Source organism: Malania oleifera, chromosome 2 (genome assembly GCF_029873635.1).
Source record: "Malania oleifera isolate guangnan ecotype guangnan chromosome 2, ASM2987363v1, whole genome shotgun sequence".
NCBI classification, from domain to species: Eukaryota; Viridiplantae; Streptophyta; class Magnoliopsida; order Santalales; family Ximeniaceae; genus Malania; species Malania oleifera.
In genome coordinates, this window is record NC_080418.1 from 4,872,048 (window position 1) to 4,885,560 (window position 13,513).

Here is a 13,513-nt window from a genome sequence, read left to right on the forward strand (position 1 = left end):
ACCTTAAATATTTTTTTTTTGGGCAAAAAACACTCACCTTTCCTGAAATTTGGTAAAAAGATAAAAATCTATTTAGAAGTTTTATAAATGTCACAAAATTTTCTTAAAATTTAAAAAATGTCATATTTCTCCCCAAAGGTTTGCCAAAAAGACACAAATTTTTCTTAAAAAGACTTCTTTTTTACAAAATATAAGAGGAGTTTTGTATCTTTTTGATAAATTTTAGGAGAGATTTTCAGGAATTTTAAAACTTCAAGAGAGGACTCTTTAATTTTTAAAACCTTAGAGAAAGTTTTTGTCAAACTTAAGAGAAGTAGTGTATTTTGCTTTTTTTTTTTTTTTTTGACCTACCACTAATTCCTAATGCACACAACCCGATTCGGATGTCAAATGGATCGGATAAAACCCGTTAGCCCGGACTACTCCTTACCCGCTCCATTTATTCCCACATGATAAACTAGGGTTTTTTTTTTTCTTAGAAATAATAGCGAGGTCCCTTCCAGGCGGCGGGTCCTCTATTAGCACTGTCGCTCTGAATAGCCAAGGGCTTCGAAGAAGAAAGCAGAACAGTTTGTCACTGTATCGCCATGAGAGCTAAGGTAAGAACCAAACAATCTCTTAATTTTTTATCTACATGTTCGCATTTTGGAAACACTCTACTGCTTTTAGGAACCTAAGATCAAAGCAATTTCTGCTTTCAAATGCGTTAAATTACTAGAAATTGATATAGCGATCTTGCCTTCGGTTTTTTATTCAACGATGAAGACTCTTAGTTTGTTTGTTTTTTATCGATTGGTGCTTTTTTAGTGGAAGAAGAAGCGCATGAGGAGGTTGAAGAGGAAGCGCCGAAAGATGAGGCAGAGATCCAAGTAGCTGTCTTACCCAGGCTCTTCCAGCGCGATTTGTTAGTTTTTTCCCCTGTTTTTGGCGTGCGAAACATTTTACTGGGTTGTTATGCTATTGTGTTAGTAGGTTCCAGTTAACTGTGAATGTGGCTGGAAGTGTTATTTTGTTGAACTCTACATATGCATTAATGCCGAAAGGATTGGTTCAGTAATTTAAAGCGTGCTGCTACTATTATTTTTTTTTTTTACACATTTTGTCATGGGTAGCATTCTGGAAAATTTAATGTTTACTAGAAGATGAATAGTTGATGTCAGCAAAGAAAATACACGCCGAATTTGGCCGACTATTTATTTGCATATCATTAGCCATTCCCTGAATGGAGTGTAACCGAAGCAAGGTAATGGTTCAGGTGTGCGTGGAGGTTTTTCTGTGAGTACTGATAGATTCTCTGTTTGCTGGTTTTACAAAATTATGGTACAAAATTCGTTTCACACTACCACTTTGGTAACCATTTTTATTTATTATTTCACAATATTACATCATTAGAGCTTTTGCATGTCCAATAGAAACTCAACAAATTCAATATAAAGAGGCTTTTAAGTGAGAAATAAGTCCTTTTGTTGTTGTTTTTTAAGGGCCTGGTGGTTTCTTTTGGGGGGGGGGGGGGGTGGGGGTGTTAAGGTTTGAATGAGACAGTAGGCAAAAGAGTTTCCATTGGTGGTCCCTTTGCTTTTGTTGATTACCATGATGAAATGTTGAATTGTGTCCTGGGAACCTAGGACATGATGTAAAGCCTTGATTTAAAGCATGGTGATCTAATTGAATTATATTCATATGTTCCCAAGCAATTCATATCTATTATGAGTAAAGTCTATGTGATTTAGATTGCCACTTTTAGAAGTTGATATGAATTGGGTGTGTTGCAGCATTGTTTGTTTAACCTCGTCTTCAAAAGCATGAAGATTGTGTAGCTGCTTTGTCTTGTCCTTAATGTTTGGATTTATAGTTTTTCCCTGGTCCCAAGAAGAATGGAATGAGTGCACATGCAGATTATTGCTAATTAGGTTCTGCATTCACCGTGCCTTGACTTGTGTTGGTGCAGAGCTACTCATGGACTAGGGGCAGCAAATGTTTGTTTTTTGGAATGGGGATCCAGTGTGGGTTTTTGGCACTAATGCTTCTTTCCCTTTCTCTCTCTCTCTCTCTCTCTCTGGAGTGCCGACTAGTCTCGTTATGGATTCTGAACAATTTAGGTTGAACTGCACCTGCAAGCTATGAGTATCAACCTAAAGGTTTATTATTTCAAGATCTATTGCTCAAAATTATGGGATGGATGGCTGTGTTAGTGGGGAGTGAGATGGCCTCAGATGAAGGACAAGAGATTTGAGGATGGAGCATTGCAGGTGTAGAGTTCTGTCACACCCTTAGTCAAACCCATGCAGCACCAAGGATCCAAGGCAAGAAATCCTTCAATTAAACAAGTATTGGTCAACTTTCCTTTCCATGCCAAGAAGAAAACACCTAGGGTCACAAGCAAGGAGGCTAAGTATAAGTCACAAGCTTTAGGAGAACTGTGAGGGCTTTCCACTGTATTTGTGGAGAGTGTGAAAAGCTTAGGTCGATGTTGGATCATTATAAAGGAGGTGGAGACTCCCTTTAATAAATTTCCCCTGCCAAGAAGAAAATGGTTATTGTCACTAGCAAGGAGGCTAAGTAGAAGTCACAAGCTTTAGGAGAATTGATATGGCTTTCCACTGTATTTGTAAAGAGAGAGTGTAAAGCTTAGGTCATAGTTGGATGATTACAAAGGAGGTGGAGTTAAGTTTCCCATGCCAAATCACCTCTTCAACCCATGGCTAGGATCTTACTGCCTATTCCCCTTGGATGGATACGATCTAGCTTCTATTTTATCCCCCCAAATATACCTTCCTTACAACTTACCAAAATATTATAGAACTCTTTAGACAACTCCATGGAGAAAAACCTAGATCACTCTAGTAAAACTCTTTCTGACTTAGAATCATCATCCACATTCTACATAGGCTGCTTTCATGGCATTTTCCCGTTGGTGTGGCCTGACCCGTGTTTAGATGGCATGATCCCAAGTCACATTGTTGGCACATGACATATCGCCAAGTCCTAGTGTAGGTGCACTAAAGGGTGGATTAACAGGACTTCTCCCATTGACATTGGAATGACTCGCTACATCTCATGTAGGTTGAGGCAGGAAATGCTGTTGTGGACCTTGTGGTGTTCCCGAGCTGGTGAAGTACATGCTAGAACATGTTGTACCCTGTGCCATGTATTGGTGCAGTTCATAATTAAGTAAATTTATTGTTATTTGGCTGAGAAACCATGTGCCCATGTGGTTTGCTGTCGGCAGGCATGTGTGTACTGCAGAGTACTAGCTAGTTGCATCAGAGTAAGGTGCTGAAGGGGCATTTTCTTCAAGTAGCAAGGATTCAGAGGTATCATACCCATTGCAATCTGCATCTCAGCTGCTAGGAACAGCCTTTTTTAAGTTTTTACGAGAAAAAAATTATCTGGAATCTTAACCAGACATGCAACTCAGGATTTTTCTGAAAAGATAGTTAACCAGTACCCTTCATTTAGGTGGCCACCATTTTCACGTAATTTGTATTCTAACATGCTTGAATTGTGTCATTATCATGCCCTTGTTTGCAACCACCTGTGCGAGAATTTCCAGCCTCTCTAAGTTCTCGAAATGCATCTACTGTATCTGCATCAAAACCACCTGCAAACTGAGAGGTTTGATTGTTAGTTGCAGATGAAAAGGATAATATTAGTTGTAGAAATTTCAATCTACCTGGTGTACTCGATAAGCGAATCGAACTCCTTGAAGCATGAGATCCTCTTCCTGTGAGCATTCGTTGGACTGCAATTCTTTAGTTATTCTTTTCATGTGTTCTTTCACCAACTTCATTGAACTTAACTTCATCTGCAAACAGTGACCACACTATAACTTAAGAGTTATTCTTTTGATACTTTTTTTCCTTAGTTTTTGGTAACAGAGGGATTGGTAGAAGAAATTCAATATGGCTTTATAGTTGTTCTGGGATTTTATTGTTCTGCTGATTTAGAAATTCAACACAGTGACGCCAGGCATGAACTGCTCCACTTCTGTCATCATATGGAATTCATGAACAAGTAAACTGATACTGACCATTCAGTTTTTCTCATTAAATTTGATCAACTAGCTATCAAATTATCATTTCACTTAAAACACTATCAATTTGACTTGTAAAATGTTGTTTTTATATTTTCGACTTTAGAAGGCCGCAACTAGTTATAGAATTACAATTGCCCTTGGGTCCTTGTGGGCACAAGGAATTGTAATCCTACCAAATGTATTCCATGTTTAAACTTGTTTAGTTAATTTGACTTGATAATACTTTAGTAGGCCTATTGATTTTATACTGTAAGTTCTTATGGTTTATTGTTAAGCCATTGTTGGCTAAACCCATCAAGCTTACTGGTAAAGCTCCTCAATGCACTACATGGTACATACCTGTCCGATCAGCCCTGTGTCTAGCATCCATTGCCAAGGGATTTGAAATGCTCTGTATCTCTTGCTTGTATTTTCTCTCATTCTTTCCATGTTGCCGACACTTCGTTCCAATCTGGAAATAACAGATTTGACCAATAATTAGTTTATCATTCATTGAAAGGTTAATGTTACAGTACCTTAGTTTATACATGCTCGCCTGTCTTGCAGCGCTTGCATCCTTCTTAAAGCCTGGCTTAAAGGCTGTTTGGGGTTGTCCTCAAAGGATGAAATTTCTGATTCAAGGTTTTTGAGGTCTCGGTAGCTGAAAGCAGCTTCCCGCAATGCATCTGATTTTCTCTCTGGCCATTGTGGGAAATGCTTCAGCACTGCTCTTTCATCAACCAGGTAGGATAATTCTTCATCCAGCCATTTCACAAATGCCTCCACATCAGAAATCTCTGTGTAAGCTGCATTGTCCACCTCCCTTGCTAAGAAAGTGATGAATTCCCTGTGTGTTTCCACATCTGATTTTATCTGTCCATAAATAAGAGTTTCAAGAGGAAATTTGTTATCTTATCTTGTAGATAAATAAATAAGCAGCATAGGTCTTTGTTGTACTTACAGCCAAAACATAAGTTGAGCGGTTCTCGATTTCACCAATCATGTTTTTAGGATTTGCAGCTGCCTGATTTCCTACTGCACTGGTTTTGTTCTCAATTTGAGCATCTCTCTTTGTAAGCGAGCGGTAGAGCTCCATCACTTCTGGTACACGGCGCAATGCTTTTCTTCCACCAATTAATTTTGAGGGTAGTGGTGGGGGTGGCGGTGCTGGTGCTGGCACTGGTGGCCCCTTGTGTTCTTTTACATTCTTGACTGAGGGAGTAACCCCAGAAGTAGGCGGGGGTGGTGGTTTTGGCACCCTTGCATGTCTTTCCTTGCTATTTCCAGATCGTGGCAACTCTGGCCTCAGCTGCAAATTCTCCATTGCTGGATTCTGTTCTGGCATTCTCACCTGAAACAATGGTTTCTGCGGAGATACATCTGGGCTGTTGCCATCGATTGAATTCTGCAGCTTCTTCCAGAGTATGGATTTCCTCTCGATACTGTGTGCTTTGAGAGAATTTATCTGTGTTCTAAGACGGGCCACTTCTTGTTTAAGTTCCTGGTTTTCTTTCTCCAGCGTTTGGTTCCTCGCTAGAGAAGTGTCAAGTTCTTTCCTGAGGACTCTGATCTCAGAGTCATCACCATCATCATCATCATCTCTTGGCATCCTTCCGTCTTTCGTTGGGGGAGGGGGTGTCAAACTGAACTGCTGAATCTGTACCCTTTTTATTCATGTACTTGACTTGTGAACCAAGGTAAGTTCACCTAAGCCTAAGGAGTGACATTTAAGAGAAAGTCCCTGATTATGTCAGTGGTGTTTTTCTTTTTCCCCCCGGGATGTTTTGGGCATTTCCGTGCCTGTTTTATTGAATTTAATGAATTACCATGCCGCCCACCTTTAAGGGGGTAGGTGAGAGGATTTCTTGAGCTTGCTGGCATTGTAATTTGTAGCTGTCGGGAAGGAGGTGATGTTAGGTGTGCCAATTAAACTGTATGGTCATACTCATGCTACCTCCCCCCCCCCCCCCCCCCCCCCCGGGGGGGCTCCTTCTAATTCCATGTGATTCCAAATAGATCCCCATGTATTCCCAATCTCTGTGCCATATTTCTCACGTAGTGATGCACTATGAAGAGGGCTGGAATTTGACCAGCGATTAATGACGGCAAACTTGCAACTGCCGTCCAATGTGGGAAAATCTTAACCCATGTACTGGTGATCCAGATGTCATTATTGGATTGGGTAGTTGGGGGTTTCTGGTCAATTTTGATTTTGTTGATTGAAATCTTTATTGATGTGAAGTGTTCTTTATTTTGATTATTTTAGTGGGGTCGCGATTTGCTTGTGAAGCAATTGAGGAATGAATGTGAAAAGGAAGAAAAATTTAAAAAAAAGGAAAAGAGAGGAATGGGATATGGATGCGGACGGTGAAAATTAAAGAAAAAGAAAAAGTATTGATGGCTATTGCCTACCGGAATTAGATCCTTCACTTTTTTTTTTTTATGGCTTTTGTCAGGGCTTCCCTGTTTGCGTTTCAGCATGTAACAGCTGTGTGCGCATCAATGTGTGTGTGTGTGTGTGTGTATTTAATTTTCTTTTTTTTTTTTTAAAAAAAAGGAGATGAAATTATGCTAATGTGGTTGGTGATTGAACTTGGACCTGGGGAATGAATTTTCAGGTCATCATGATTATGGGGTGAGAACAAAAACGGTTTTAAGGTGAAGAGGTCTTTTTGTGCACATCTTAAACCTTTGTTTAAAACAATAAACAAAAAGGAAAACATTTTTAAGGTGGGTGCAGCTTCTTATGTTTGAGAAGGTTGGGCCGTCTTTGGAACCTTCTTACATATTCTTATTTCTTAACTCGTTCCCAGAGCTGTAAAAGGAAAAGTACTCTGAAAATCCTTTCAAGTGCTGCTGGGCTGGACCCTAGTTGATAGAAGCCCCACCCTTTAACAGTCCTAGAGTTCGGTTTTATTTTTTTGTGAGGGTGGGGCAGAGGGGCCGACGCTTGCTCAAATGTGAAATGGAATGAATTGATTGAAGTAAGAATATTGTATGATGAAAATATACAGATTACCACACATTCATTAGGACATTTGGTGTGTTGGGATCAATTTGTAACGTGTGGAAGTTAAATGGATGGGTATGGGTTATAAATAAAGTGTTGAAATGAGTTGGGTTATTTATAACTCATTAATTCATTTGTGGCATATTTATTAAATAAGTTGACCCATTTGTGAACCAATCCATTTGAGCTTAAGAATGGTTTTTATGCTCAAAATATCTATTATGTGAATCCAAATTATATTTATGGTCTGTTTGGATCAAGGAAAAGAAAATGAGAAGTAAGCTTATTTTTTATTGTATTTTTCTCTTTATATCTAATACTACTAAATAAAAGTTTGTTTTAATATGATTAAAAATTAAGAAATATTAATCTAAATTGTGTATAAAATCAAATTTTGTCTATTGATTTGATATTTTTTTATTTTAATTTTATCAATTTCCTTGATAACTAAACATGAGAAATTAGATTCTTTTATGATTTTTCCTGCTTTCCCTCATATTCTTTAAGTTCCAAACATACTCTTAGGGTGAAAGACACAACGTTTCTTTAGAAGTTTCAAAAATTTCAGGGATTTTCTTTTGAAGTTTTACGAATTTTGAGGATTTCTTGAGGCTTGTGAAAAAGATACAAACGCCTCTTTGTATTTTACAAAAAAAATAATTTTTTTTTTAAAAGGGGGTTTTATATATTGCTAAACATCATGTTAGTATCTTTTACTTTTAAATTTATTCATTTGTCAAAAAACTTGAAAACCATAAAAACAAAAGTTATCTAATCCAAAGGATTATAAGGCCTAGTTGGTTGATAGCGGGATTAAATTTTTAATTTCTTTTTTTTTTGTTTAATCATTCAATCTCTTAGAAACCAATATATATATATATATATATATATATATATATATATATATATATATATATATTGTGTACAAAATAAAATAAGTCAAGAAAAAACACATTGTTACCGACAAGTTAATTTTAAGTGCTAGCTAAATGTAATATTAGTTTCCTCCTATCTCTCAGAATCTAGATAAAACATTGCGAACAGAAAATAATTTATGCGACAATGAAATACTAAACTAGTTATGTATTGATATGAATGGTTTATTGGAATTGAATCAAAATAACATATTTTACATATGAGTCTTAGATCAATGATTGAAAATAACGAAATAATAGTTTTCTTGTGTGATAATGACGATGAAATTCATAATTGAAATTGCAATGCAAATTATTCTTGAACTACTTAGATCAAAGTGCAAAGTCGACACTTCCACCATCTATCGATCCTAGAGAAGGGAGGGGATGAAAAATAGTGCATAAATGAGCTTTTGTGGATCACCAAACCTGGCCTGCCTTATTCACAAATACAAATAAAAGGGATTGAAGGATGAACAATGGATCAACGATCAGTGTTAAATGGGTTGATGGGTTAGGAGACCCATTGGCCATTTGACTCGTGAAATTTATAGGGGTTTACATTAACTAATTTATTTATAGTGATCATGGGTGAGGTGTATATCATATTCGATTTTTGACATTTAATTAGGTAAAAATGGAAATAGAATGGTTTAAAAAGTAGCAAGGCGAATATGCTGAAGTTAAGTAACAAATTTGACCGTTGCTAAAATCTAAAATTTGAATACTTAAAAAGTGGGGTTTGGAATGCTAATTAGGGTGAAAAAATAACTCTTTCTTTTTTTGAAATAGTATTGCTCTTTTATAATAGTAAGAAAAGGTAAAATTGTATTATCCCCAGGGTGTGGTTCAGGTGGTAGTGCGGGCTGCGGGAGTGCCTCTCATGAGGTTAGGTGTTCAAATCCACTCGGGTTCGTTTTCGCCCTGGATTCCTGAAATTTACCTCCCTTTGGAGTTGTGGGATCGGCTTCAAGAGGCGCGGGATTAGTCACATGGACTGTAAAACGGACACGAAGAAACCCAGTGCGTAATCCAAAAGAAAAAAGAAAAGGTAAAATTGTTTCATAGATCTGAGTGTTGTCAACTTTTGTTTAAATGATCAAACGAATCATTTTTATTTTGTGGAAACACAAATGAAAAATGAATGCAAGTGCTTAGTGTAGGATTTTCAATTGCACCCGTTCTCATTTTAGGTCTTATAATTTTGATTTTTATTTAGATAATCAAGTGAATCATTTCCATTTTGTGTAAAGGAGAATTTGAATGGATTTACGCTATCCAAATATAATCAAATTAAATGGATTGAAATCAAATATATCATTTAGTTAATTTCCTGTTCCATTCGATTCTATCAAATCAAAGATGATATTGGAATGTAATTTTCAATTCTACTCGCTCTCATTATGGAAGTGCAGATGAGGTCTTACAATGTCAATTGCCTCTGGGCAAGGGAACCCTTATATAGGGAGTTGGATTGCAACGGGGGAAGGGACACATACCTTAAAAAATCCCGTGGGGGTCATTTTCGCCAACAGGCAACAGGTGTATCTGCCCTAAGGCCGAGGGAACTAGGGCAGGGTGTCCCAAATTAGTCAGTAGTTGGATTCAATTCTATACCTAATTTGTTTTGTTATTATTAGGAGGGGACAATTGCCTAGCAAGCTTTGCCCATTATTCCTGCAATACAAAATCCCCTGCAATGTTTTAAGGGACTGTTTGGTAGAAAATAAACTGTTCAGCAGTCGGCACTAATCACTATATCAAGTTCTCCATTTACATGAATGAATCTCTTTGGGTGATGAGACAAAGTATGTTATAGTAAAAGAATATAATACTAACGAAAAAATGTCAAAAAATGATCATACGAAAATTAGTGTAAATTTTAATTAGAGTAAATAAAAAATAATTATATCTAAATCATACCGTCAAATTTTTTTCCTTTTTTTTGGATCCGAAAAAAAATTGTAAAAAAAAAAAAAAAAAAAAAAAAAGACAGCCCACTGAACTTGTTCTTAATTTGTGCAATGTGGCTCTTGGGCCCTGAGAAGTAGGCAAAGTAGTGGAGCCTTGTTGGACTGACGCCCATTCCATGCAATGACCCACCTCCACAGAAGCCCATACGCAAACTCTTGTACCCTTAATTTCAGGTCAGATACTAATTATGAATTGATAAAATTAAGTAATAAATTTGATTCCTATATACCTAAGGTGCAGCTACAACTGCAGTCATGCCTAATATACGAAAAGAAGGATTAACCAAGGGGAAGAAGTAGGCCAGAGCGATGATATAAATAAGACAAAGGAGCCAAAGCTTATTGGGGATTTGGTGGGCGGCTATTAGCAGCAGAGACCCTGGAACCCCATTCAAGAAGCTCTTTGCTTGTGTCATCCTTGTGAACAATCACTTCTATGAAGCACAGACAATCTCTCTTCTCCCCGCTTGCCATTTCTATTGCTTCAATCAGCTCTTCTTCACAATGCACCTGCACCCAACACCATTAGAGCCAGCACTCTCTCTCATGATTCACCTCAAAAACAGTACTGCCAATACTACTAACCTTCATTGTCCAGCACTTGCCTTCGCCGTTGTGGATCGCATCCATCAATCCGGTATAGTCCCAGTTCTTGATCACATTATAGGGTCCATCATGGATTTCTACTTCTATCGTGTACCCACCGTTGTTTATTAGGAAGATGATGCTCCTATGCCCGCACCGCAGCATCGTTGACACGTCCTGTGCAGTTACCTGCCTCCCCCCCCCCAAACAAAAAAAAAAATTGTTCATCAGCTGTCTCTGGGTCATGACTGGAAAGGTAATTAGTTTAATGTTTGGTGAAATTTGCATATCAAACAAAACATTTGGGAATTCTCAACTTGCTAGCTGAAAATTGTTTTGGTTGATTCAGACTTCCCTAATAATTCTGATACAGTTCATAACCAAACATGGTGCAAATCGAATTGTCTGCAGAACATAAAGTGATTCAGACTTCTGGGCTCACCTGGAAGCTCCCATCGCCAATGCAAGCTATGACTCGCTTATCTGGTACTGCCTGTGCATAGCCAAGGGTGGCACCAACAGACCACCCAATTGAGCCATACTGCATCTGGAACTCATACCTGCAACACCAACTTTTGTTCTCTGATTTTCGTAAAAATTGAATTGCACAAGCACCAAATGTCCTACTTTATATGTATACCTTACCCGCATCCTTCAGGTAATTTCAGCTTCAGGCAGTTGAACCAGGAATCCCCAGTTTCTGCAATCACTGCTGTGTCGTGCGCAAGCATCTTCTGTATGTATTGGAAAAGAATGTTCACGCGCAATGGCTCCCGAGGCTCGCACTTGAGGGGAAGACCGTCCCGAATGAAGATCCGGTGGTAGTTCTCGTAAGCAGTAGGATTGCATTTGAGCCTTTTCGCAAGTGCTTGGAGAAAGTCCTTCATTAGGACGCACCCAAAGGCAGGACCGTTCCCAACCACCACTCGATCAGGCTGCACGATGATTGCCTTCTCCTTTTTGAGGAGGAGAGAGTATCCAACAGAGCTGTAGTCATTAAAAATTGGGCCTGCAAACAAGTAAGCATCAGCAGACTCAACAATCTCGCCGCAGAAGGCAGTTCCCACAGCCCCCCAGTAGGTGCCAATGAAATGAGGGTGGTGCTCGGGAACGAGCCCTTTTGCGGATGGCATCGCTGCAATGGCGTAGCCACAAGCATCGGCGAGTTCGACAAAGGCATTGCAGGCCTTCGCTACTCGTAGTTTCGGGCCTCCCACCATCACAGGCTTCACTGCCTTGTTCAAGAAGGCAGCTGTTGCTTCCACCGCTGCTTCTAACCCCTGCTTGTTGCTCAGCCTGCATTAATAAATGGCAGCAAATGAAGCAAGAATTAAAATTGAACTTGGGTGAATGTGAAATTAACCAATGGGTGGGGATGAGATTATAAGGAGGGGAATTCGGAATTTGCCTTGGTGAGAGAGCAAATGGGATGGGCTCTCTGGTGAAGGTTGGATGAGGGATGGCTGGCAAGTTACAACTAATGCTGATATAGACAGGTTTGCTTTCTTTCAGTGATGTAGAAATGGCTTTGTCAATGAGTTCATGTGCGTCTTCCAGATTTGTTACTACTGCCTGCAATGGAAGACAGTGCAAAAACTACAATGAATTCATCTGCAATAACATTAATAAAATAAAAATAAACAAAAAAAGAAAAAAAAATGGCAAAAAAATAAAATAAAATAAAATGAAAGATTCTGTTTGAGGAAAAGAAAAGAAAGAAAATTCATTAAAATTTATTCTAATATGATTAAAAATTTTAAAAATTAAATATTGATAGTGAGTAAAATTAAAATTTTGTCCATTCATTTGTCTTCTATTTCATTTTCTTTCTCACTTTCTTGACTAGCAAACATGAAATAGTTGGACAACATCTCTGCCCACATTCTTCAAGTTTGATCAAAGCCCATCAAATATTTTTGCATGAATTCAAATGGGTATGATTGGAAAATTACACCACATAACATATTAGCTAAGTTTGAGATCGAAGAGCCATTAAACATTTTTCTGAATACAAATGATTGCTGAAGATCGATACAGATGATTCGATTGAAAAGTGCTCTTGTTTAATATCATAATTGCTGAAATTATTAGAAATCTAAAATCCCATCATGACTCATTCAATTTGAAGAAGCTTAATTCCATGCATTGATGATTGAAATTTTGCTTGCCTGAAAGCATGTGACGGTCTGGAAGCACCGGAGCTCTTGGCTGAAATCCGGCAACCCAATGGTGTGGTGAAGAATTCTGTTAGTCCCGTAATCGTTAGTATTGGGGCCGCCAACGATACAGATGATCGGAAGATTCTCGCTGTAGGCGCCGGCAATGGCATTGAGAATGCTGAGGCCGCCGACGGTAAAGGTGACGACGCAGGCGCCGACGCCGCGGGTGCGGGCGTAGCCGTCGGCGGCGTAGCCGGCGTTGAGCTCGTTGCAGCAGCCGACGTTCGTGAGGCCGGGCTCCGCGATGAGGTGGTCGAGGAGGGTGAGGTTGAAGTCGCCGGGGACGGAGAAGACGTCGGTGACGCCGATTTCGACTAGCCGGCGGGCGAGATGGCGGCCAAGGGTGGCGTCGGCTGCGGCGACGACGGAGGAGGAGTGGGAATCTTGGATGGAGGAGACGGCGGCGTTCTGGGGAGGGCACCCGACGTTGTTGTGGTCGGAGAGCTTGCAGGATTCGAGGCCTCCGACCATGCCGTCCATGTCCATTGTTAACGGTCGAAGAGAATGCAAATCACTGATGAAAAGTGCAAATCAGAAAAATGGAAATGGAAATGGAAATGGGTGTTGTATGAATGAGATTATTGTGTCGAGTGTGGGAGTGAAGACTTGGCCAAGATGGCATCTACATACGTCAAACTAGGAGCTAGTTTTTTGGAGAAGACTGGATCAAAAGTCGTACTTGTGGAGGGTAGCGCTGATTAGGGGTGAGCATAATTCGGGGAAAACCGAATTAACCGAACGAAATTGGTCGGTTCGGTTCGGTTAAAAAATTCGGTTCGGTCGGTTCGGTTATGTTT

At 39.2% G+C, this 13,513-nt stretch overlaps 2 protein-coding genes and 2 long non-coding RNA genes across 4 annotated transcripts; 2 read left to right on the forward strand and 2 right to left on the reverse strand.

The window, feature by feature from the left end:
* Positions 1-420: 420 nt before the first annotated feature.
* LOC131149887 (uncharacterized) lies at positions 421-1,057 on the forward strand. The gene is made up of 2 exons (XR_009135318.1): positions 421-599; positions 808-1,057. It is a non-coding gene; the product is annotated as an uncharacterized LOC131149887 (long non-coding RNA).
* A 2,230-nt stretch (positions 1,058-3,287) lies between these two features.
* LOC131149888 (protein CHUP1, chloroplastic) lies at positions 3,288-5,807 on the reverse strand. Its single transcript, XM_058100679.1, has 5 exons — positions 4,977-5,807; positions 4,572-4,888; positions 4,376-4,487; positions 3,674-3,805; positions 3,288-3,608 (listed from the first exon to the last, which is right to left on the reverse strand). The coding sequence occupies exons 1-5, from the start codon at positions 5,622-5,624 to the stop codon at positions 3,489-3,491; spliced, it is 1,329 nt and encodes a 442-aa protein (XP_057956662.1). The 5' UTR covers positions 5,625-5,807; the 3' UTR covers positions 3,288-3,488.
* Positions 5,808-10,095: 4,288 nt separating this feature from the next.
* Positions 10,096-13,310, reverse strand: LOC131149890 (pyruvate decarboxylase 1-like). The gene is made up of 6 exons (XM_058100680.1): positions 12,666-13,310; positions 11,906-12,069; positions 11,143-11,793; positions 10,940-11,057; positions 10,498-10,686; positions 10,096-10,422 (listed from the first exon to the last, which is right to left on the reverse strand). Exons 1-6 carry the CDS (start codon positions 13,200-13,202, stop codon positions 10,252-10,254), a joined length of 1,830 nt encoding a protein of 609 aa, XP_057956663.1. The 5' UTR covers positions 13,203-13,310; the 3' UTR covers positions 10,096-10,251.
* On the forward strand, positions 10,701-11,259 carry LOC131149891 (uncharacterized). The gene is made up of 3 exons (XR_009135319.1): positions 10,701-10,753; positions 10,871-10,983; positions 11,156-11,259. It is a non-coding gene; the product is annotated as an uncharacterized LOC131149891 (long non-coding RNA).
* Positions 13,311-13,513: the final 203 nt, after the last annotated feature.